This window comes from Strongylocentrotus purpuratus, unplaced genomic scaffold (genome assembly GCF_000002235.5).
Source record: "Strongylocentrotus purpuratus isolate Spur 01 unplaced genomic scaffold, Spur_5.0 spur5_scaffold_12, whole genome shotgun sequence".
Taxonomy (NCBI): domain Eukaryota; kingdom Metazoa; phylum Echinodermata; class Echinoidea; order Camarodonta; family Strongylocentrotidae; genus Strongylocentrotus; species Strongylocentrotus purpuratus.
In genome coordinates, this window is record NW_022145597.1 from 20,013,499 (window position 1) to 20,038,033 (window position 24,535).

General features: G+C 36.5%; 1 protein-coding gene across 1 annotated transcript in view; it reads right to left on the minus strand.

The window, feature by feature from the left end:
* COLP4alpha (alpha2(IV)-like collagen) overlaps positions 1-24,535 on the minus strand; it is a 74,162-nt gene that overhangs the window by 28,247 nt on the left and 21,380 nt on the right. The window contains 15 exon segments of the mRNA NM_214511.1: positions 425-603; positions 1,661-1,792; positions 2,518-2,694; positions 3,479-3,677; positions 4,314-4,376; positions 5,508-5,606; positions 6,104-6,166; positions 6,569-6,622; positions 7,688-7,786; positions 8,694-8,765; positions 9,385-9,447; positions 12,151-12,255; positions 13,030-13,080; positions 18,358-18,465; positions 19,841-19,975. Coding sequence (NP_999676.1) covers positions 425-603; positions 1,661-1,792; positions 2,518-2,694; positions 3,479-3,677; positions 4,314-4,376; positions 5,508-5,606; positions 6,104-6,166; positions 6,569-6,622; positions 7,688-7,786; positions 8,694-8,765; positions 9,385-9,447; positions 12,151-12,255; positions 13,030-13,080; positions 18,358-18,465; positions 19,841-19,975 — 1,599 coding nt within the window.

Here is a 24,535-nt window from a genome sequence, read left to right on the forward strand (position 1 = left end):
CTACCTTAACTACCGAATCAGGCACCTGTTACGCGTTAAGTTCAAACTACAGCTGCGTCCTTTCTCATTTTTGTAGAATCACCGAAAAACGGCGATCACGATCACCGATCGTAAACTCACAAAAAGGTGCGTTTACAATTTGTAAACGCGTTTAAATGGGGTCAACGCACTGACCTCTAGTGGGTCTACGCATGGACCATGGGCTACGTAGCATGCGCAGTGCAGGTTTGCGAATCCAGCTGCAAGGCCGATTAAGGCCACCCAGGGAGAATTGCCTGGAGGAGCCAGAGAAGTGAGCATAAACAGTACACCGTGGAACTGCGATTACGATGAGCGTTTACGATGAGCGTTACAAATCGCTCATTCTGCCTCCAAATTTAAGCTTAAACGCACCCAAATACAGCCCAATGATGTAGCAACTTACCTGGTTTCCATTGTTTCCATCCAAGCCAATGAATCCTACTTCTCCTGGGTTTCCTTTGGATCCCTCGACTCCTGGAGCGCCATCCTGTCCAGGGGAACCTGGATCCCCAGGGTAGCCTCGGTCTCCAGGGTAGCCTTTGATTCCTGGCGGACAGAAGGGGCAGATACCTCCAAGCTCACCTACAAAGAGAAAGCATAAAACCATAATGTAAACAATCAATAATAATAATAATAATAAAAAGAATTTCCGTTTCGGTTTAATAAAATTTGGAGTGGACTATTAGGCTATTATTATTATTATTATTATTATAATAATAATACTCAGATTTTATATAGCACTTATTAGAATCACTAAGCGCTTCCAAATTTGGAGATTATTACCCCGGCTTTAGCTGTGCTGCTATTGCGGCGCTCTAGCATTTCAAAGAATTAATCCTGCCAGGTACCCATTTACATCACCTGGGTTGAGTGTGGCAAATGTAGATCAATGTCTTGCCAAAGGACATTAGTGCCGCGGCGGGTCTTGAATAGTTATCATCATCATTAATAGATCATAGTTTTCTCTTTAGATATTTCCAGTAAGAAACACGGCTCCTTACAGGTGTTAAAAAGAATTGTCATGCTATTCAAGATGGGAAATGGGTTATATCGGAAAATCTTGATGTTCCAGAAAGCAATCGTTGTCTTAAATCCGGCTTACTATTTAGAGCTGCTTGGCACATGGGTGACTGTTCTAATCGGCACTTGTGGCAAACAAAAGGTTAAGAAAAAACAGCCGTTGCTAAATGCATGACTTTGCTCATTGAACAGCACCATCTTCATCCTGGCTTGCACTACCAGCACTCACTCTGCAGGTACCAATACAATATCTTGGGATATATGAAGACTGTGCCTTTTAATACATTGCCATTCGGTTGTGGTACTCTCCCACTCCTCTCTTCATGAGATTTACAATCTAGAAAACTTCAAATCATGCCTCAAAATTTGCCTATATTGCCAAATGTAAAAGAAATGGACTTCAATGAAGGTAATTGCACCTTTGAATGTAATTTGCAAACAGAAAAGTGGGACCATAAAATGCTGTGAATCATCATTATAATCATCATTATCATTATCTTCATAGCGCCTAGAGACTTCGGTGGTAAGCTCTTTATAAGTAACGTTTTTATTATTATTATTATTATTATTATTATTATTATAATCATCCAATAACAGCAAGCAGGATGCTTCTACTCACCCTTGCTTCCTGGACGTCCATCCCTTCCTGGAGCTCCTTGAATACCCCTCATTCCTTTCAATCCTGTATTACCTGTGTCTCCTGGAAATCCTTGGAAACTCTGATTACCAGACCTAGCTGGTCCAGCAGGTCCTGAAAGTAAGATGTCATCAAATAAATAAATTTTATACTGATTCATGCCAAAGTAATGATTACCGGTAATTTAATATCTATTATTATTTGGTCTTTTTTACCCAGTATAGCCATATAAGTTGTATTCACGATCTTTCTCCAAGCCCTGCCATTATTATAACTAAAGTTTTGCCAGGTACCAATTAAAACCACCTGGGTCCAGAGGAACAATGTGGGCAATACAACTTGTCCAAAGGTGTAAGCTGACGTGAGCAAGGATTGAACCTGGGACCTCTCGTTTAAGTCACTCACCAATATACCACTGTCCTCCCACTAATACAAATATAATAGACCTATTTACTAATGTATTAGAAAATGTGAGATGTGAGTTGGTCTAGCTGCACGTTCACTCTGTAGACTCTCTGTCTTCGCCTACAAACTGGCTTAGGAGACCCAGGTTCAAAGTCACGTCTTTGGATGGTGACGTTAAAGGTCCGTCCCCAGACGTAAATAATCAGATCTGATGAGGTTTTAATTTGCTTTTGTGCGATATTGAAAGGGCAAGTCCTTTTTTTTCTTTTTATTTGTATTCTACATTCCTTCAGCTTTCCATTTATATCAAGTTGTATTTTTCATCGGATAGGGTCTTTAATCAATCAATTTAGTAACTCTTCAACAACCGATACCATAGGGTTAGGGGTCTATTAAAAAAAAGGGATGTTATTCTGCAGAAAGAAGGTACCTACCGGCTCTTCCGGGAGGTCCACGTCCTCCTTTCTGACCCATGAAACCTTGACGTCCTCTTGATCCATCCATACCAGGGGGTCCTGGTCTAGACTCCCCCATGTTACCCTTCTCTCCTCGCTCTCCAAAGTTTCCATCGTTTCCCCGTTCACCAGTCTCTCCTTGGAAGCCAGGTATACCTGAGACACACAGAAAACATAAATATTAGTCACACTTAAATCCCATCTGTACTAGTTTGGCTAGGAGGGATTAGACCACCCAGGCAGGTCACTGACAGGTGGGTATCTCATCAATTCAGCTCTCAATTAACATAAGAAAAAGAGGATCATGGGGGACCAATGGTCACCGATTAGGCATTATTTTCTGTATAGAGGGAGCAAGTATATAGCTACCAGTAGTACAGTGGAACTTTAAGAAGAAATTTTACCCTAACATTTCTGTTTCCTGTTCATACTGTCTTCTTATAACATGATAAGTACCATCATTGGTATCTATGTACTCTGTCAATAATTTCAATATAAAATTTCCTTGATGTTGATACTGTATCTACCCAACGATATCCTGGGCTGAGTGGACACACATGTACCATTCAATCCCGAAACATTGAAGATGTCTTCAAAAAGATATTTTCAAAATTCATACAACTGTGCTGGATAACAGAGTTTGTGGTGCATAGGAACGATGCACTGTTAGTTTGCACATTATTGAACTTCATTAGATAAAAACATGAATAAGATGTATATTATGGATAGAGCACTTAAATCAGGTAAGATCTACAGAATCGAATCAACTCAAAACTACCCAGTGATCCTTGTTCTTGTTCTTCTATCCCCCTCATGGTGCTCTAGTAGAGCCTCGTGGCCCAAGACCTCACATGGGTACAGGACCCATGAGAGGTCCTCTTAGGGCCTACGGTAACAAAGCTGTCCTTGATTAAATCAGATCTAATCAAATCAAAATTACCTGGACGTCCTGATTCTCCCTTCTCTCCATCTCTTCCTTCTCCTTGTGATCCAGTTGGGCCTCGTGGCCCTGGACCTCCCATGGGTCCAGGGTAACCAGGCTGTCCTTGATCACCAAAAAGTCCAATAGCTCCTGAGAAGCCTCTAGGACCTGGGTTACCGGGTGGTCCTTCATCGCCAGGAGGGCCAACTCCTACCACCTACCAAGAAACAGTTCAAAAACTTGGTTGAAACTCTCTCTACATATATCATTATAAATGTGCTGCTTAAAGGGAAATTCAGACTTAAACCACCTAGCGAGGAATAGCTAAAAGAAACCAAAAATAAATTAAAAACTTTTCTTGATTCATTATCATACCTTCTTTTATTGAGAAATTCTAGATCTTTTCTCTCTTTTGCCCCAAAATTTGCTCATACATTATGATTATATATACAATCCTCATTTTCTGATTTTGACATTTCATACCCATGTCGGACTACCATACATTTCTTTTAAGTTTCATGCAAAAATTTAATATAGGTACATGCAAAGCCTAATGAAATATATCTGCTTGTGAAATCTGCTTGAGAAATTCTAGCATATTTATTTGGCACAACAGTTAAACTATAAAAAAAATTATTTTAGGTTATCCACATATGACATTGAAAACCACAGCAATTTTTTGTTTAATGATGTGGTAAGCACAATGCACTTCGCATTTCTGTTATCATATAAAATACATCTCATTGAGAGCACTGAGGACCTTTGTTCTTCATCCTCACTTGCCATTCATCTACACACCAATAGTTATATGTGAACGAGCCTTTTACCAGTGTGATTATTCGTCAAAACTTACGATTTCCTCGATGTCAGGGGCTGGTCCGGGATCTCCATCCATTCCATAGTCTCCAGAAGGTCCCTGTAAAGCAAAAACAACAACATATGATTCAGTCTTGACTTGTACGACCATGTAATCATGATCGTTGGGATAACGAAGACGCTGGCCTACATCATCATTATTATTGTTAGCGGCTATTTTTCCATCGCTTTGGACGTTTCATTTCCCCTATATGACCCTTCTCCAAACCTTTGTGAGGCCAGATGCTCTCTTGTCTTCTCTTAGCATCTCCTTCCAGGTTTTGCAAGGTCTACCAAGGGGTTTTAAGCCTGCAACCTTGACCTTCATTGCCCTCTGAGGCCAATGGCTGCCAATGGCTTTTTCCCTCCTCACCACATGCCCATACCACCTCAGTCTACACATTATCATCTCCAGTGAGATTTTAGTCAGCCCGAATGATCTTCATCTTTTTTTCTGTCTTGTAGGGAGGTCATGCACATCCATCTTATTATCCTCTTCCTCCTACAATTCTTCTATTATTCCAGCATTCTCCAAGCTTCTCAACAGTACTGACAGAATTCAAGGCGTTATTTCCTACATGGTGCCCATTTACTACCGATTGAGAATGGCAAATGTGGCAATGGTCCTGCTGCTGCATTGGAATCAAACCATTTGATCTCATGCCTGGTAACTCATCCACAATACTGAGACACTTTTGAAGTAAACATACGTAGCAATGTCACAAAAGAATAGAGTGTAGTCATGATCATTTTTTAAATTAACCAACTTCTTCAAAGAACGTGCCATTTGCTTGAATTCTAAGATTTCTGTATGCAGCATGAACAACGAGAGAATTACTAAGCCATCCTCACCATCATCACCATCATCATTACCACCACCACCACCATCATCATTACCACCACCATCACCATCTTCATCATCATCTTGATCATCACCATCATCATCATCATCATCATCATCATCATCATCACCATTATCATCATCATCATCATTATCACCATCATCATCATCATTATCATCCACATCATCATCACCATCATCATTACCATTGTCATCATCATCATCATCATCATCATTACCACCATCATCATCATCATCATCATTATAATCCACATCATCATCACCATCATTACCATTGTTATCATCATCATAATCATCATTATCTTTATCATAAAAGAGAAGATTTCTTACCTTGTAGCCATCATATCCTGGTCTTCCTTGAGGGCCATCTCTTCCTTTTTCTCCATTCATGCCTAGAAGGCCAGGAATACCAGGATTACCAGGAAAACCCTGCAAAGATAGGCAAAAATATGTATTGTTATCATCATTGTTATTATTGTCGCTACAGTTGTCATTGTCAATATCATCCTCATATCACTTTGAATTTTAACTGTGAATTTACATTTCTAATACATCATCACCGTTATCGTAAAAACCTCTTTCATCACCATTATCCTCAACATCAGTATCACAACCATCAAACTTATCAAAATCTGTGACATGTATTATCATCATCATCTTCAATAGCATCATCAGTATCATTATCATTATCATCATTATCACCATCATCACCACCACCATTATCATTATCTTTATCATTGTCATCATCACCATTATCATCATCACTATCATTATCTTTATTCTGATCATTATCACCATCATCATCACCAACATCATCATCATCATCATCATCATCATCATCATCATCATCATCATCATCATCATCATCATCATCATCATCATCATCCTCATCATAGGTGTTGTGGAAGCCCTGTAGATAAACTCACTCTTTCTCCACTGTAACCTGGCAATCCCTTTTCTCCATAGTCACCATATGATCCTAAATCACCCTGCAAATCAAATGAAAGAGAAATACATAATATCACAATGTTTGATCTGCAATTCTAGTCACCTTTATGTTTCTGAATGGCTCCATGTTAGATCCCAGTCATACACACATTGGGGAATTAGAGACACCCATGTATCCCAGAGAATAGCTTCAAGCTTCAAAGACTTATCCCTACAAGAATATATCTTGTACCCAAAGAAGGTGTTATTATAATATTATTTTCAGTTTTACCTGTTTGATGGTAAACCTAGGGAATTAAGGTGAAAATATTGGGGAATAGTTGTGTTTTCTTAAAGTATACAAATCATCACAATTAATCACCATCTTTATCATTTTGCTACGGGAGGTGATTGCATGGTGTTCTTCCAGTTTCAAAGACACTGGTCTCATCGGCTTTACTTACCACTTCTCCTGTAGCACCCTTCATTCCATCCATTCCTCTTGGTCCATATTCACCCTGTCAAGAAAAACAACAATCCAAATAATTGTACCACCACTGAATAAAGAGTAACGATGATGATACAGTCAAACCTGCTTTAGTGACCATCTGTCTACAAAGACCACATTTTTGGTTTCCCTTGAAAATAGTTTCTCATTGAAACATGTACTAAAGGAACCTGCCTACAAAGACCCCTTTTTGTGTTTCCCTTGAGCAGTCGCTATAGACAGGTTTGACTGTAGTAACATTCCATTCTTGTTCACTATATATTTAATTATGATATGTCATATGCAATTCTGCAGAACATTGGATAATCACTTCCTGCAATGTCATGGGTAGCAGATCCAACCTAAGAGCACAGCTAGATGTTCTCTTGTAGTTTTGGCTTCAATAAATCCATTCTTTTTTCTTTCTCAAACAGAGCCAGGTACAAACATTGTGAAACTTGTATCCATTGAAACAACAAGAATATCTAGGAAATTTGATACTGAAACAAAGTTTTATAACTCAAATGTGACTATGACAATGTCTTTTTAGCATGGGAGAGCCTCAATTAACATCCTAACAGAGAGACAGGGTGTTTTCCACTGTAACCTTGCAAGCTTCAATGCTACCTTACGATGCTGGCTTCAGTCATCTGCCTGAGCTGGATTGAAACTCACGATCTCTCCTGAGACCAGAAGAAACAATTCCAACTGAGCAAGCTCCCCTTCCAGTATATCTTGGACCAATTATTTGCCATAAACTTTTAAAAGTTGAAAAATGTGATACAAATAGGTAATGTACACTTTCAAGGGGCTCTACTTATTTCAATTAACCCAATAGCAACTAAACCGCTCCTCCTTTTACTCACTGAACCGCCAAAAACCGCCTGTCTGTTTCAGGGTCTTTAGGGTCTATACATGCGTAATCCTTACGATGTCCACAGTAGGATTTTGCATAGAAAAATAGCGCATGTTTCATATTGTTCAGAAAAATGTCAAAATGAGAGCAATATTGCAACATCTTCCAGTGAGTAATAGGCCATTTTAAAAAAACACTCTAGTTGCTAATGGGTTAACATGCCATTACTACGGTCTGTACCTTGTATCCTTTTGCTCCTTTTGCTCCATCTAGGGTGTTATCATCTGGAGTTTTGTCCACATATCTTGGACCAGCTGGGCCTGGGTCTCCTTGATCTCCCTGGGGAAATAGAATTAGAAAGAATGATTTTTCTTCTAAAGAACTCTTCTCTTTCTTTCTTTATTTCTCTCTCTCTCTCTCTCTCTCTCTCTGTCTTGCTCACTCACTCACTCTTTCAATCTCTTCATCTCAATCTCTCTTGCTTTCTCTTTCATTCTGTATATATATATATATATATATATATATATATATATATATATATATCTCTCTCTCTCCCTCCCTCCTCCTCCCTCCCCCTCTCTCCCCCTCTCTCTCTTTATCCACCTCTTTCTTTTGCTCCTTTCAATCAGTCAAGAGTGTTATCATCCTAGAGTTTGCCTAAGTATATACTTAATGTTGGATAGTTTCTGCGCTCTATAAATGTATTATGATTATTATTATTATTATTATTATCCACCACCAGTAGAACTTTAGTCTCCTTGTTAAAATTAACAAGATAGAATGAAGAATGGACTTTCTTTTGTCCAACCTCTCTCTCTCTCTATTAAAATGCATGTTATACCAACATTAATCATTAAACATTAATTCCGAAATGGAATTGCTTAAATAAAACATTCTTTCAACATTTCTGGTCCATTGTTTTATTAAATATTTTCCTTTCATTCATTTAGACTGAAAGTTGAAGTTTGTTGTTCCATCTTGATCCGTCAGAATGACAGTTAAATGTATGGATATTTGCAGACAAAGTTGTTTTACAGACAAACATAGGTAATCTCTAACCCTACCACACAGGGGGGTGTTTCACAAAGCCTTTTTTCAATGAAAAATGACAAAAAATCAGTGACAAATCTGCTGATAACCAATCAGAAGCAAGGATTTCAGTAGCTTATAACAAAAACTGTCATTTGTCACTGATGACAAATTTTGTGAAACACCCCCCAGATGTACAGCAGCCATGCAGACGTACCTTTTCTCCCCTAGGTAGAACAGTGGGTCGTTCAGCAGGTGTTCCTGATTCTCCTGGATCTCCACCCATACCCTAGAAATGATAACAAAATAATATATTGTTTGAATATGGGATGCTCTTCAAATGAAGGAGAGCTGCAAAATATATTTTCCTTAAGAATAGGTATAGATATTTGTTCTCCCTGAAATATTTAAAAAAATAGCTTGATTGGGAAGTTAAGTCTTGTGGGAGATATCCCTAGTCAAAATAAAATGGTCAAAAAATAGCTGAAAAAACCTCACAGAAAATATGTTGTTTACTATTTTCAAATCTGATTGTATTATTCCAAATCCCTAGCCTAAAAATATGTTTTTGTCTCTTTTCTATTTGTTTCCATAGTCAAATGAAAGAAAAATAGTCTTATCTAGGAAATACCATAAAAAATGGAGAAAATAGCAAAAAGGTATTTTAGCATATGAAAAACTACCATGGAGATCATAACCAATTCAGCAATGATTAAACTACTTTAATCCACTGATAAAGGGAAATGAGAGATTCCTTTATCCATTAATCCTATGGGAATGGGTGAACTCAGAAGTCTACAGGTTGTTCAGTCAAAATCCATTTTTGAAAGATCATTTATGATGATTAATGTACGTTGTTCAAAAATTTGGTGACAATGAAGTTGCAAAGAAAGTTTGAAAGTACTTACCTGTCGTCCTTTAGGTCCTCTATCTCCTTTGGATCCCCCGTTCCCTATGAAGCCATCAAAGCCCTGTGATCGATCAGAAGAGAGAACAAATTGGTGATTATTATTATTATCAATCCTATGAAAGGGAGACTTTGTTAAAGATAAAGACCACTTATGGTCATTCGATTGCATTGTGAAAGAAACGTTGAAGAATCGATCAGAAAAGGTTGATCATCTAGCATATAAGTATTGGTGTGTACTGCAAGGTTCTGGAATCATCAAAATGATAAGAAATTTGGCCCAGACTTCGTAAAGTTACAAGCACTGTACACAGAAAGATGTATATGGGACTATGCACATATCTGCACAAAGGTGCGTTTATCTCTCACAGGCCAATAGATAAACTAATTTACCAAATATATCAATTAGTAGGCGGTTTCCCGGCAAAATTTGTATCATCATGTATTAGTCAAAACATATTCTTTCACTTGATTGGTAATAAGAGCTTCCATTTAACTTTTTGAAATTGGAGCATTTCCAATACTGGTCTTTACCTTTAACACTCAATGGAGAAAAGAATACATATTATAGGTGAGTTTAATATGCCATAAACATAGATGATAATAAAGTAACATTTTTTCAGTGCTTAGTAATAATCTTTCTTTTATTGCCCCAACTAAATTATGATATGCTTAAATTTTTTGTATGCTTAGGGCTAGGCTTTATATTTTGTATCCTAAAATGCAAATAAGTTTCATTTTTTATGTCATATTTCAAATGTTATCAGGTGGGCTGTATAACGTACAGACCACCTTATAATTTCGTTAGAATTGCCTTTATTTATTTATTATTTATTATTTATTATTTATATATTTTTCTTATTTCTAACCACTTTTTTGTTGGCAAGATAACTTGGAAATGGCTCAATCAAATAATTTGAAATTTGGCACACATATGTATAGGCATATGTACAAAGCACAATAACGTTTTCAACATTGACCTTCACTGATGACGTCATCTAGGCGCCATTTTGTAAAATTTTACGAAAATCAACTCATGACCATATCTTCATAACCAAAGGTTATTTCATATTCATATTTATCATGATCAAGGTCAATATCCGTCCGGTCAATTGCAGGTCAAAAAACGCGCGCGTGCGCGTACCTCCGCGCGTCAATACGCGCGCAAAATATTAAAATGCTCAAAATCGTCTCAAAATCATTTTGCATACGTTTTAGGCCATTCTAAGCATTTTTTTAAAAATCGCGCACACGCGCATGCGCGCGCGTTTTCGCGCGTAAAACTATTAGACACCATAGAATCGCCATTTTTTTTCTTTCATAATATTCCACATATTCTTACAAACAAATTGATACCATGTTTGTCTCTTTATGACTATAAATAATTGAATAATCGACCGTTTAACATAAATTTCAATGCGCGCGAGCTCTTGTAATACATAGCATATATGGGCAAAAACATGCCTATGCAAAATCCATTATAGCTCTTTAGGATGCAAGGTGACCCCAATTTTTTTTTCATATTTTGAGCGAGTATGAATCAGAGATATGATTTCATGTCTCATTTGACCCTCAATTAACTCATGACGTCATCATAATGGCCTCCGAACTCAAAATTTCAATTTGCCTATTATGACGTCAGCATTTTTTTGGAAAATTGATTGTATCTTTCTAAAAATTGATTAATTTTCTTTAAAATTTTGATATGTTCTAGCTGAGACAATTCTCTACAAATCCAGTTGTCACAATTTTTCATTTTGCCAAAGGCATCATGGCGTATTTTTGCGATTAAAGGAGGCAAGCTAATTTTTTCACATTTTGCGTGTATTCTCTATGGGACATGACTTTTTCTCAAAACTTGATTCTACATTCCCGTCTTTCGCGAGCAATATCTACGTCGTTTTAGCTTCATTTACGCTGAACTCCGAATATGTTGTAGCTGAGACAAAAAGCTATTTCAAATGTACCCTTTATTTTGTCTCAATTTTTTGTTGGATCAGCCCACCTATACTTGTTCCAAACAAGTATTACAAATCTAGTTGTATATTCATTCTATACTAGCATTTTCATGTTTTGATTGAGTTGTGAAAATTAAATTATTTTAATTGATTGAATTGAATACTGGAATGGTCTCGAAGTGTCATAGTGGTGACAGTGCATGTAGACTAGGCATCATCTGACCCGACACAAGAGGGCTGCCTTCTGGGAGCTTTGTCAGCATGCATTCAGGCATTCAGGCATTCAGGACCACAGCAGAAGCGTACAGTACTCCTGACTTTCAGTCCCAGGGCCACTATCACTAACTAAATAATCCATCACTGCTTATCTCAACTGCCAGACCATCTACCTTTCCAACTTTCTCAAACAAAGCATTATCTTATCTGATGGTTCTGTCTGCTGTAGATAAGTAGATCACTCCCATTCCCATGTCTGCAATACTAAGAAGGGTTATGTAATGTCGGTTTTGCATACATCACATGTCTGGAAAACTTTCTGTATCAGTGTTTACGCAACTGCACCTCATTACGCTCTCTAACATGAACATTTTTTACAATTAAAGGGGAAGTCTACCACGAGCTGAACAATTACCATAAGCAATGGTCTAAATTTACTTTGTTTTTACTGAATACAATAAAATTTAAATTTCACATACATTTTTACACGGATATAAACAAACCAATGAGAGTTTGTGATATATACAACAAAGGACCAAAAAGTTACAAAGTTGTGAAGTCATCATAAATAAAAAGGGAGTGTTCACACTTACAGGTCGACCGTCTTGTCCGGGTACCCCATCTTCACCAACTTCACCTCTAGGTGATGGTGTGAACAGACCCGGGGTGCCAGGTCGTCCTTTGAAACCATCGGGACCCTGAAAATCAACGAAACAGAATTATTAATAGTTAATTTTCTTTTATAAAGTACCTTGCTCGGTACAAGGTAACTAACAGATCAAAGTGCTAGACCTACACATATCTTTGGTTTCTACATGTATTATGATTCTAGCTGCACTTGGAGGTACATGTACTCTCCCCTCCCTTGGAAACAGACATGAGCACTATTACATAACTAAATATGATGTGAATATCATAATCATCTTCTATTTATACAGAATTAAACAAACTTTGAGAAAGACATCAGATTCGGTGGCAGGGAAATAATGATTTACCTGTTCAACTGATAAAAGTGATTTGAGTGATGAAAACATTCCAACGGCTCTTCAAATAGCATAATAAAATAACTATAATTTTCATTTACTATATTAATGATCCCTTTAGAATTTGCCACCATATATCTAATCAAATTCTGAGATACATATGTACATGGCCATATTCAAAGGACGTTGCATATCCCATATGTTTATATTTGCAGATTGGTTTACAACCAAGGAAACATTGCATAAATATATGGAAGAGCTCCCCCTGTAGTTATGGCAAGGAGATGCTGCCCAATTGGCTTATAGTAATATGCCCGGGAAAAGTCATTCACAGATCTAAATCAAATCAAAGAAAATTAGGACAGCCACAAAGACAACAAATATTAAAAGAGTTGACAAATATCATATTTGATATATCTATCACTTCCTACCTCTGAAATATCTCTAAGACTTAATTAGGTCCAGACAGCTAGGACCTGGTCTACTTACTTTATCTCCTGGGGGTCCAATTAGTCCTGGACCTTGTGGACCTGGTACTCCCTAAATAAAGAGAAATGAAGGGAAAAAAGTAAAATACATGTATGTGAATAATTGAAATACAAGAGCAGAACAAGTGTGAGCTATAAAGCTTTGAAGTAACAATGCGAGGGGAAATGTGTAATAAATATGCGAACTAAAATGTGTACTTATAAACGAAGTTCAAATATACATATATATCCTATGAACTCCTATATTATTACAATTTGTCTCCCAAGAAACAGATACATGATTTCAATTTATTTGTTTACTTGAAGCAAAATTTCTCTGATAGTATAGTTGGCATACTTTTATAGGTACACAGACTTACATATGTATATAGTTTTTCATTAACGAGAGTGCACATTTGTATCATCTAGGGTACATATCATAATACATAACAAATGACTTCACTGTGTAAAAATATCGTACAATAAAATGGAACAGATTTGACGAATAACTTCAATCTATTGGTTTACATGTAGATCTACTAGGAGTATATCTCTACACTGGCTTCTGCCTAAATGTAATTGAGAAGCTAAACATCGAGTGTACAGATGTATGTAGAGGTACATATCACAGTATAGATAACAAATGCCTTCATTGATGTAGATTACAGGTGGAGCTATGTCATCAGGGATAGACTAACCATGCGCTGGGAAGATTGATTGTATTACCCCGGTGTGCATGCTTTGAAGTTAAAGGTAATGGAGACACCCCGTTTGAATTATGTCTACTTTTTTTCCTTAATTATTACAGCAGTAGGTCCATGATTACAGTGAAGGGTATGTTTTGGATTTAAAGGGAAGGGTATCGCCCCCTTTGAACTATATCAACCTTTTTTTTTTTTGGTGTTACAGCAAAGGGTATGCTTTGGATTTAAAGGGAAGGGTATCGCTCCCTTTGAACTATATCAACCTTTTTTTTTGTATTACAGTGAAGGGTATGCTTTGGATTTAAAGGGAAGGGTGTCGCCCCCTTTGAACTATATCAACCTTTTTTTTGTATTACAGTGAAGGGTATGCTTTGGATTAAAAGGGAAGGGTATCGCCCCCTTTGAACTATATCAACCTTCTTTTTTTTTGGTGTTACAGTAAAGGGTATGCTTTGGATTTAAAGGGAAGGGTGTCGCCCCCTTTGAACTATATCAACCTTTTTTTTGTGTGTTACAGTAAAGGGTATGCTTTGGATTTAAAGGTAAGGGTGTCGCTCCCTTTGAACTATATCAACTTTTTTTTTTGCATTACAGTGAAGGGTATGCTTCAATTAAAAAAAAGGGTGCCGCCCCCTTTGAACGATATCATCCTTTACTTTTTATTTTTTTAGTATTACAGTGAAGGGTATGCTTCGATTAAAAGTAATATTGCCGCCCCCTTTGAACAATATTAGCCTTTTTTGTGGTGTTACAGTAAAGGGTATGCTTTGGTTTCTAAGGGGTAATATTGATGCCCCTTTGAACTATAAAACCTTTTTTTTTGGGGGGGGGGGTATAACAGTGAAGGGTATGCTGTGGATTTAAAGGTAAGGGCGCCTTCCCTTTTGATTCTTAGTCTAGACCTAACAAAATTGAATTTTTTGCTTAGGGCTACTACATACAGACGGGAAAACATTCAATCTGGTTCTCCTTCCCAAAACAGTTAGAGTAGAGCCCTGTTTAACATAATGCAGTTTAAATAAGAATGATATGGCAGTTACAGCCTCTGTTTTTTAATCTATAAAAACGAAGGCTAAGGATGAAAGTACATTAGTCCCGTAACATTAATGACACAGCTACAGAACATGACTTGGGATAGACACAAGAGGTTACTGCCCTTGCTTTAAAAGTCATAGTACATAGCATGTATCCTTGTGGCATTACAAGGCCTGCAAAATATGCCCCTGACTGTATGTCTATATAAATACAGCGCGGTTGACTGGGGGAAGGGGCCCAATTAGATAGCATGCCTGGAGTATGAGGTCATCCTATCAACATGTAATTAATGAGTGTCATATGTTTTTTACGCTGTAAACTTTGTTGTTGCATTTGTGCAGTCAACTTCACATTGGTGTGAGGACCAAACGATTGTAGGAAGTTGGGGGAGGGGCATGGGGTGGTGGGGGTCCAGCCATTGGATGGGGGGGGGGGGGCAACTTGGATTGCATGCTTGTGGGATGTAAATTCACAGGGCCACTAAATAAGTAAAGGGTGCAAGAGGGGGTCATATTTTCTTCTTTTCACATTCACATCTCATGTCCCCTCCCCTCTCCTTTAATGTTTTTGTTTTTTGAGGGCACTTGACCCTCCCCCCCCCCCCCCCTCCCCCCTGCTTAACTATTGGTGTTTGGGTAGAAGGTGAAAATGAAATAACCTAATTAGCATAGACGTGCCATCACTGACTAGCACATGTGTATCATCTTGTTTTACGGGGAGGTGGGAATGAGACTAGGAAGTCTGGTTAAAAATGTGATAATTAGGAATTCACTCTTGCTTTAATTTTGAGCACATGCTAATAATGTGATTCACCTGTAACCATCTGTAGGATGTTTCATGCACTTCAATTTCCTTTGACATTTACGTTTTATCGATCAAACTTTATTGATCAATAAAGCTGTGAGAAAATATGAACTGTATCTGTCGGGATTGAGTCTTTTTTGTCAGGATCATCTCATGGGGAGGGGTTGCCATTTGTGGCTATTGTCATTTTGACATTTGCACTCAATTATCTTTTTTCACTTTAATTTTTAACTTTGTTATCATTTGTTTTAAAAAATTAAGAATGTTCCTACTTAATTTTTAATTTGAAAGTTGAAGAAAGAGAAATTACGTAATGGCTGACTAAAATCCTTTATCCTAATTTAAGAGCAATCATTAAAAAAAAACAAGGGAAACGCTCTCGGCTGTCTCGCCTGCATAACGCAATTCAATATGATAAACCAGAACGTCAATGACGTAGCGCTTATCCGCATCTCGCTACAACAAATATCGTAAATTTTTATGTGGTACACTTTTGAACTGGTCAAAAAATAAAAATTTGATGCCCTGGAAGGGACATAATTTCATTTCATTTGCATAAAGTACCATAAATAATCAATGGAGCAAAATCTCAAAATTTTGTGTAGAAGTTTAGTGTTCCAAATTTCCCTCTACCAGATAAGGCAAACCAAATCAAAATCGGTCAAGAAATGAGGGAGAAGAAGCAATTTTTGTAATGAATTTGCATAAATTACCATAATTAATCAATGGAGCAAAATCTTAAAATTCTGTGTAGAAGTTTAGTGTTCCAAATTTAGCTCTACCAGATAAGGCAAACCAAATCAAAATCGGTCAAGAAATGAGGGAGAAGAAGCAATTTTTGTTATTATTGGAATAAATTTGCATAAATTACCATAATTAACTAATGGAGAACAATTTCAAAATTCTGTGTAGATGTTTAGTGTACGAAAGTTAGCTCTACCAGATAAAGCAAACCCAATCAAAATCGGTCAAGAAATGAAGGAGAAGAAGCATTTTTTGGGATTTCGAATAAATTTTCATAAATTAGCATAGATAATGAATTTCACGATTCTGTGTAGAAGTTTTAAATCCCCCTCCTATCCCTATCATATGAAACAATCAGAATCAAAATCGGTTGAAAAATAACGAAGAAGAAGCATTTTGAAAATCTTGATGTTGCTGCCACAACAAAGTCTCAGTTTGTTGACCTTAAATGACCTTTGACCTTAACTTAGTGACCTGAAATTCCTGAAATTCTACTCACATGATTGGGGAGACTTAATAACCCTTTAGTCCAAGTTTTATTGACTAAGAACTTATACTTTCAAAATTATATCAAAAATTCAAAAACTTAACCTCAGGTTAAGTTTTCGATGATGATGCTACAACATAGTCCAAGTCTGTTCACCTGAAATGACCTTTGACCTTGACTTTGTGATCTGAAATTCTACTCACATGATTGGGGAAACTTGATTTAAAAATTATATCAAAAATTCAAAAACTTAACCTTAGGTTAAGTTTTTGATGTTGACGCCGTCGCCGTCACCGGAAATGCGGCGCCTATGTCTCGCTTTTTGCTACGCAGGCGAGACAAAAATAAAAGTAGACCTACATGTATGTTATGTAATGTAATGGGTGTTACAGTTGATTGGTGATTGAATGCCACCTCATGAAGATTTAAAGAGTGCAGGTGAAACATATAGAGCTTGCATGAAAGATACATATCAGCTATTGTTCTGCTAGCACCTGTTGAAAAGAAAATTGCAACCCTTTACTATCCCACCCCCCCTCTTTTTTGATAGTGTGGATAAGAGTTAATGAAGGTTTACAGGGCCAAACTTTTGACCTTTATGCAAAGTAATATATAAGCAGACATGTCTCATTTAGATGACCAACAAAGTCAAAGGGAAATAGAGAGGCACTTTCCTGATGAGTATTGCATAATCATTTGGGGGGGAATCACCAGAAAGGAAAGAGGAAAAGGAAATAGGATACGGTAATTAGGGCAAGTCGTTATATAACCCCAATTAATACCTTGTTACTCTTTCTCATCTTACTGACTTGATCTGGTTTAGAATTGAACTCTGAATCAGATAACAATTACTTGTATCTTTGCAACAACTTGTAAAGATCGAGGCCCTTTTTTTGAAAACCAACAGTAAAGAGCTTACACATTATATTAATTACATTAATCTTCCAAAAATACATTGTCATGAGGCCATATCATTTATCAACAAATTACCTTTTTTATGGTAGATCTTTTATCTACAAAGTAAAAGACATGAGTTAAAGCCCATTAGTATCCCATATCCCATCCTTTCCCTCCCATATCAAACTACATTTAAAAAAATGCCAACAATGAAATAAGATGGGCTACATGAACATCTCATTAGTTTTTATACAAAGTCATACAGGTTTCTACACATAGGGGCTGAAGCACCTAAACTGGCAAACATCCATTTCTGCTACTCCCTATTGAACTGAAACCGTATATATAGCTTCTGAACTTCAAACCAATGAAAATATGAGGTCTAGCGCCATCTATATGGACATGTGAGGCATTCCCATTCTATAATACTGAAAATATTGTGTAACTGGAAAAGAGTCTTCTATGTAATTGTCAGAGATCAAGATTATCAAGGACTGACATTAAACGGTATATTTGTAAAGCGCTTAGAGACATTTGTATTAAGCACTATATAAAAATTAAATAATATTATTATAATTATTATTATTATTATATACTGTTTTTAGATAGCGTAGCGCTTTGACGTAAATGATGTTTTAGTTGGATTCTATTTGGTCAAAAGGACAAGGACGACCCTTACCTGACTCCCGTTGCATCCTGGGATACCTGGAGTACCTTGAACACCGTGCGGGCCTGGCACACCAGTGTATCCTTTATGGCCTGAAAAACCTGGTATACCTGATCGACCCTGAAGTCAAGAAGAAAATAAAATGTTTGGTTCAGTTACTTCGGTTCTTTGTCAGACACTTATATGAAAGAAACAGGAACATCAAAAGATAAAACAATAATATATTTACAGAAAGAAAACTTTAACAATAAATTTATAATATTAGAAGATTAAGGAGAAAACAATATGAGTCATATCGAATTCTAACTTTCATCTGGGTAGTGTTTGATTCACGTATCTGTAAACAAATAATTTAAAGAAGGATGAGAAAGAAAGAGAGAGAGAGAGAGAGCACATGGAAGTACATGTAGAACATACATAATTTACTCAAATTGCCCCAAAATTGATAAGTTTTTACTTCTATGTTACCTCGATCACTGGATTCACAGAAAATCATTATACAGAATATCATTATACATATGGTATTTAAAACAAATTTGCAATTAAAAACTTTATTCTCTAGTCTTGTCTAAAAGGTGTGGAAGATCATACCTTCACACATATTCATGTCACAAAATCAAAAACATCACAAGGCTTTAGATTTGTGTCACTCCCATGCTAATTTTAAAGGAAATTATTTATGTAACTCTGTTTACAGGCTTAATAACTTGCGTAACAAATTACGATCTAGGGACTCTTTCAGTTAATTGAATTAACAAAAGAAGAACAATGGATTTCTGGAATCGTAAAGTATTTCACTTTCACTGTGCCTTTTGAATGTGAATACAGTTTAGTTTAGGACTGATAAAAATGATGTAGAATTAAAATAAAATAATCCTGAAATATAACTCAATAACTGCTATCTAATGAAGATGTAAGCATTTGTGTCTAAAATATTTGAAGCAATAAAGTTATTTCTTAGCTTCATCTTTCAATATTATTCATGAGCAAAAAAAATGAGAATGATTTCAGATGAAAGATATGAAATCAAAACCAATTTGTCCCCCTCCCCCTTCCCCCCTCCCCCCCCCCCAAAAAAAAAAATATATATATATATATATGATATCATATGATAGATTATAGCTTAATTTGTAGATCACGATATGATGCTAACATTTGTAATGATCTCCTTCTACATACTGCACGTGCACAGAGATTTATTCAGTCCAATATCAAAATCTAAGATAATAGGTACCAGGCCAGTCCCATTACGGAGCTGGGAGCTATGTTGTTTTGAGGCATTTAAATTCGGAAAAGAAAAACACAAAATATTTAGATCCAAAACAATCTCAGTGGAAAGAATTAACAGATTTCATGTCTTTCCTGTGTATGCTATGCTTGATATCATCTGCTCTAGAGTTAGAAGGGCATTAACTCATATAACATAATACAGAGTTAACACCCTTCTGGCTCTCAAAAGACGACATCCTCTTTGGTCTGAGTTGACTGTACTTACCAGATCTCCTTTGGGTCCCCTAGAACCTGATTCCCCAGGGAAGCCTCCATCTCCCTTTAGACCTGGAACTCCTTGTTCCCCGTCCGCACCTGGTGGGCCTGGTGTTCCCTTGTTCCCGACGAAGCCTGGTGGGCCCTGGATGAGAGAAAGATCAAAATAATCACGTTTAGTTAGCTTGTGGGAGAGGGATGATCTTTTTTTTTTAATGTACCATTCTCTGCTGAGAGCCAAAAGGACATCATCTTATAATGCCTTGCGCCCTCTATATAACAACCAAAGCCTAATCGGTGACCATTGGTCCCCCATGATCCTCTTTTTCTTATGTTAACTGAGAGCTGAGTTGATGAGATAACCACCTGTCCAGTGACCTTGCAGAGCACTCTAATCCCTCCTGTAAACTATGGCAGATAAGCTCTGAACAGACACAAAAAATGTTGATCCTGGGGGGGTGTTTCACAAAGACTAAGATCAACTTTAAGTTGGACTTAACTATAGCAGGCTATTCATGCCACTGGTTGCTCTCACAATGACGATCTTTAGATTATATTTTTTCGTTCGATAATGAATTATCAAAAAATGTAAACCTGTAGATTTGAGACCATCATGATTTGTACATTCCTTGAGAGACCAATGCCAATAAATGGTGAGAGCAAACAGTGGCATGAACAGCCTGCCATAGTTAAATTTAACTTTAAGTCAATTTTAATCTCTTTGTGAAACAATCCTCTGGTGCTGTATATGAAAGTTTAACCTTCCAAAAGAACAGCCAGGAGCAAAAACATGTCAAATTATGGTTAACCAATAATTGTCATTTTAAAGGAAAATGTATTCATGTGTTGTAAAATTTGATGACCTGGCAAGGGTAAGAAGGGGATATTAATTTCTTTTGAAAAATAGATTTGATAAGACAAGACTTATTGATTACAATAAATTGCAGCAATGAGCCTATAAACATTGATTATTGATGTTTATTGATGGAATCCTGAACTCCTTTACCAGTACTTTTGAAATCTAAACTCTTTAAAGAGTTTATTGATGATGACTGGAGATTATTATACTTCAGGGTATACTGAGTTCCTTCCTCATGATTTACTTTAATGGTTGACCAAAGAGATTACCAACACCACATATCTTTTAAAGGTACAATGTCCCGTTTGCAGGCCCAAAAAATGAAAAAGTTAAATTCAAACTGCATTTGCAAAATAATATTAATTTAGAACTTCCCTAAAAAAGGTGGGGCTTGAAAATGTCTTCAAGTGGGAAAACAACGACTATTAGTTGTCAAATCGACTTTAGGGCTATAGAGCCCAAAACTAATAGCCTTGATTTTCAGACAATTGTACCGAATGGTCATACGTTTTATGCTGCGCAAAGATACGATCAGTTTAATCTTGGCCATCACAAGAAGTGGGTTATTGATGTAGACAAATGCTCATGTACCCTTTACAACTCTTTTCATGTATGTTATTACCAAAGAAGAAAAAAGCCAGTCAGTCACTCAATAGTGTCTGACAGTGAGGTCTAAGCAAGTAAATGGCTTTCCTTGCATAATTTGAATATGAGGACACTGCTAACGTTTAAATTTCACAGAAAGGATATACATGACATATTCATAATTCCTGCAAAGTTCTACAGAATTTGAGGTTGGCTGCAAAAGGGACATAGTACCTTTAAGGAAGCAGGAAGTTTAACCAGATAACCACAATTATACAATGGTAAGCCCAATGTATACAATAAACCTGGCTATTATATCATATCCTGTTTAGCACTGTTATAAGATTCATGTGATAGAGAATTTGTATGAGTGCTATGGGACTAATGAGACTTGTGATAAGTTTCATGTAAACTATTGAACGTTGACAAAAATGCTCTCTATTTCGAAAGTTTGCTAACATCGTAAATATTTTAAGCCTTTCTCATACTAATCTGTTTTGAATCTATATAACACTAGTTCAGCCAATTCATTGAAGTTTTATAGGAAATTTGAACAATACAAAACATATTTTCTTATACACAAGTAAGTGTTATGCAAGGATTTTGATATATTGAAGAACATAAATGTAAGCACCATAAATGCTGAGAGTCTCAGACACATGTATTTTTAAAATCCTTTTTTATGACCCACATTAACAATACATCAAGAACAAGCAGAGTAAGCTGGATTGTTGTTCATGGGTTAGACTAATATTACCAAGGACCTTAAACTATTTATGCTGCTCTGGTCTATAATCACAACAAAAAATACATCTGAAGGTCTCAAACAAATTCTCAAAGTACCACATGCTCTAGACATATCTCTCTTGGAAGCCAGAAGGGCATTAACCCTGCGTTCAGCCTATCAGCATTCATCGTTTTACTATAGGATAAGTAATCAAAACTTTCCTGGTCTTATTGTCTATAAAGAAACGTTGTATAACAAAACGTCGTAAAGCGAAATTCCTGTTTGAGTATCACTCAAATTGAATGAAAACTTTAAAAAAAATCTGGTTCCCGCTCTTGTTTGAACATCGCTCTTGTTTGAACATCATGTTATACAAAAAATCATAAAACTAGGCAGGGCTTATCATAAACTTGCACTAATGATGGCAAGGACAATATATATATATATATATATTTTTTTTTTTTTTGGGGGGGGGGGGGGGCTTCTGTTGAGCTCGCTTGCATGAAAATAACATTCTTTACTTTGTTTTCATAGAACTCTATGCAACATTTTGGTGGTTCTTTTATGACTTTCAGGGGCTATTTCGTCCCCAGCCCTGTGTATTTTTTCTCCTGAATAATGGTCAACTGTCGTTTCAACTGTCCCTGTCAAAATTACCTTCTTTTCTAGTCTGAGCGTTCCTTTCGTTATACGATGTTTCCTTTTACGAGTACTGTATACATTTTCAAGAGTCTGAACAGTATAAATGAGTTAACACACTTCTGCTCCTAATAGACAAAAAAAGATGATACCATACATCTATCAATGGCTGCATTTAGCAAGCGATGGGAGAGGTAATGTAGTTTGAGTATTTGTATGTTTTGTCCCCTCTGGCTTTGTATCTCATCTCTCATCAATAGTTACAATTCAAACAGTTATCTCTCTCTCTCTCTCTCTTTCTACTTCTCTTTCTGGATATATTCTCTCTGGATATATTCTCTCTTCGTTACATTAATGAACATTATCTCTCTCCCTCTCTCGATCACTCTCAGTCATTCTCTCTCACTATGGAGACAGCAGTCAATAGGCCCTGTACAGTCCACAATCTGGCTAATTTGTATTTCATTTTTCTCTCCAATAACATAATTTGGGAATCTTGCAGCATCTACATGTAGGCCCATGGATAGATCATGTAATTAAGATACTCAGGCAGATTCTGGACTGGGTCCTTTACTGTAAGTGCTATAATTAGGCTACACCCAAGGCCCTGTGAAACTGTCAAACCTCAACCCCCGGAACATATAAAGAAGCCTTCACCGAAATCCTATCACTGACCACACCAAGGATAGAAAGGAGGGCGGTGAGATTGAACTAGACGAAAAACCAATACCAACATTTTGTTTTGCCCTTTTTTTTTTTTGATAACAGGAGTAGAAGGTTGTTGGATGACGGATCTGTACAATCGTTTTGGGTTTGAATCCTTCCTCTTGTGTCAATAGAGATGAACTAGACAGGTGAAATAACAGAATGGCTGTATCCTGTCGAAAATGGCATTAGGAAGAGCTGACATAGCTGAAAAATCACGGTGTCGTAGTTGCCGTTGGCAAATTAAACAACAAAAGCAACCAAAAGGGCTCATGAGACCTATCAGAATATTCATAAATAATCCTAAATAGCTATTGAACAAAAAAGTGCTCATTATGGATATTCCATACATGAATCAAACAACAGTTAAGTAATGTAAATTTAAAATGTTTTTGATATTTTTCTACATACCGACAAACCTAGAAATACTCATATTCCTTCATATCTGTATAATTTTGAATGGAGCAAAAAGGATTTCGAAATATCTGCATATTAATGCAGAAATAGCATTTAATAGGAAGAGCTTACTTCGATGAAAAATCATAGCACTCACTAAAATGTAAAAATTGCATAAAAATGTAAATAGAACAATATAAATTGTATTGTTCTTTTAAACCTTGTATACACCTATAAGAATAACCATGGCAATAACAAATAATCAACTGCCCCATGATTTCCCTCTTGAAAATGCACTATTTGGGTAGGCATTAACAATGTTGATAGCTTTTACATACTTTAAAAGTACAGGTAGGTTTAAAAAAGTTCAAGTAGGGTAACACAATTGTTTAACTTTATGAAACCTGAATAAACTTGATGATAGACGAAAGTATTTCTGATTTTTTTATTTTATTTGGGGAGGGGCGGGGGCATTTACTGAACTACACATCAAAACATTTGCTTCATCTACCACACAAAGTAAGCCCTACCCAAAGAAACATGGTAAATTAAAATGAAACACAAGCTATATCCCACAATAGACCCCTCCACCTACTCTAAAAGTATAACTGCCTTCTAGAAATCTATTTTGTCGGACAGTACTAACGTTATGTTGCTTTGTAGTTTCTATGATTTGTTTTCGTATTGAAATGAAAATAAATTTGTTACAATCTTGAAGAACAAAATATTAAGACAGGTGCGTGAAAATAAACGGACCTTGAACCTATAGGCCTAGGCCTACTCCAGATCTTAAA